This window comes from Sinocyclocheilus grahami, unplaced genomic scaffold, assembly GCF_001515645.1.
Source record: "Sinocyclocheilus grahami isolate Dianchi unplaced genomic scaffold, SAMN03320097.WGS_v1.1 scaffold4070.1, whole genome shotgun sequence".
Taxonomy (NCBI): Eukaryota; Metazoa; Chordata; class Actinopteri; order Cypriniformes; family Cyprinidae; genus Sinocyclocheilus; species Sinocyclocheilus grahami.
The window spans coordinates 4,901-6,061 of NW_015509078.1; the positions used below are offsets into that span (position 1 = coordinate 4,901).

At 39.1% G+C, this 1,161-nt stretch overlaps 1 protein-coding gene across 1 annotated transcript in view; it reads left to right on the forward strand.

Moving 5' to 3' along the window:
- LOC107576632 (beta-1,4-galactosyltransferase 4-like) overlaps nt 1–1,161 on the forward strand; it is a 6,861-nt gene that overhangs the window by 4,863 nt on the left and 837 nt on the right. Inside the window, exon 3 of the mRNA XM_016262777.1 lies at nt 359–591. Within this exon, the coding sequence (XP_016118263.1) occupies nt 359–591 (233 nt within the window). The remainder of the gene's footprint in view (nt 1–358; nt 592–1,161) is intronic.

The window sequence follows — 1,161 nt, forward strand, 5'->3', positions numbered from 1 at the left end:
TTTTTTTTTTTTATATACATTTTAGAAACTTTTAAACCTAACAATAACATTTAAAACATGTCTTTGCAAAATGAGCTGATAATACTGGATAAAGATCTGAACCATGAAACTGCAACACAGAGAAACGTGGGAATCTCACAACCACCTCAATGTGAATGTCAATGTTTACACATCACTGTTTTTTTCCTTCCACAGCTGCTTGCTAATTCGGGCTTGTTTCCAAAGATGGGGCCCTGTAATTAATGTGGGCCCCAGCTGGTGCTGTATTTAAGAACTGCACCTGGTCCGTGGGCCTTTCACTTACTTGTGGGCCTGTGTATATGTGTGTTTATTTATTTCTGACTGTTCTTTTCCACAGGAGGCGCTTTCAAGCTGTCATTTGATCCCTCGCTGAAGATAGGGCAGGTAGAGAGTGAAAACGGGGAGGTGGTGGAGGGTCAATATAACCCCTCTGACTGTACGGCCAGGCAGAGTGTGGCCATCCTTATCCCTCACAGAAACAGAGAAAAGCACCTGCTCTACCTCCTCTACCACCTTCACCCGTTCTTACAGAGGCAGCAGCTTCACTACGCCATTTATGTCATTCACCAGGTGGGCAAGTCTCCCATTAGCCCTGGCAGGAGTTTTTGCAGTCATATAATCCTTGTTGCTAGAATTTGGTGCCATTTTTAGAGGGTTCAGTCTTCATTTTTCTATGTTAGTAAGGGTTTCTTGAACCACAAACATAATTTAGTTTTTTATGAGCATTTCCTAGTTTCTATCTGACGTTAAAAAATGACTTTTATTGCTTCTATACCTTTAAGACTTAAACATAAATGCCCTCTTCATATGTGAAATGCATAGCAGTGTTTGCTTATGACTTTGCTCCTGGTTCCATTATAGTTTGCATTGCCTTTCCTTAAATAACAGCTTGTTTGCAAAGCCTATAATACATTGTTCCACATTCACCAAACAGTCTATTCTGCAAAAACTGGTAAGACCAAACTGAAATGACTGCAAATATTAAACTCTGATCCCTAACATTGAGTTCATTTGGAAGGACACACTTTTTGTTCTTTAGTTATATAAAAACAATTTGAAAGAGAGAATTGTTGTCTTCAACAATAGTATATTATTTCCTTCTCATTATTACAGTGACAGAGCAAGCCAAGTTTCTGACTA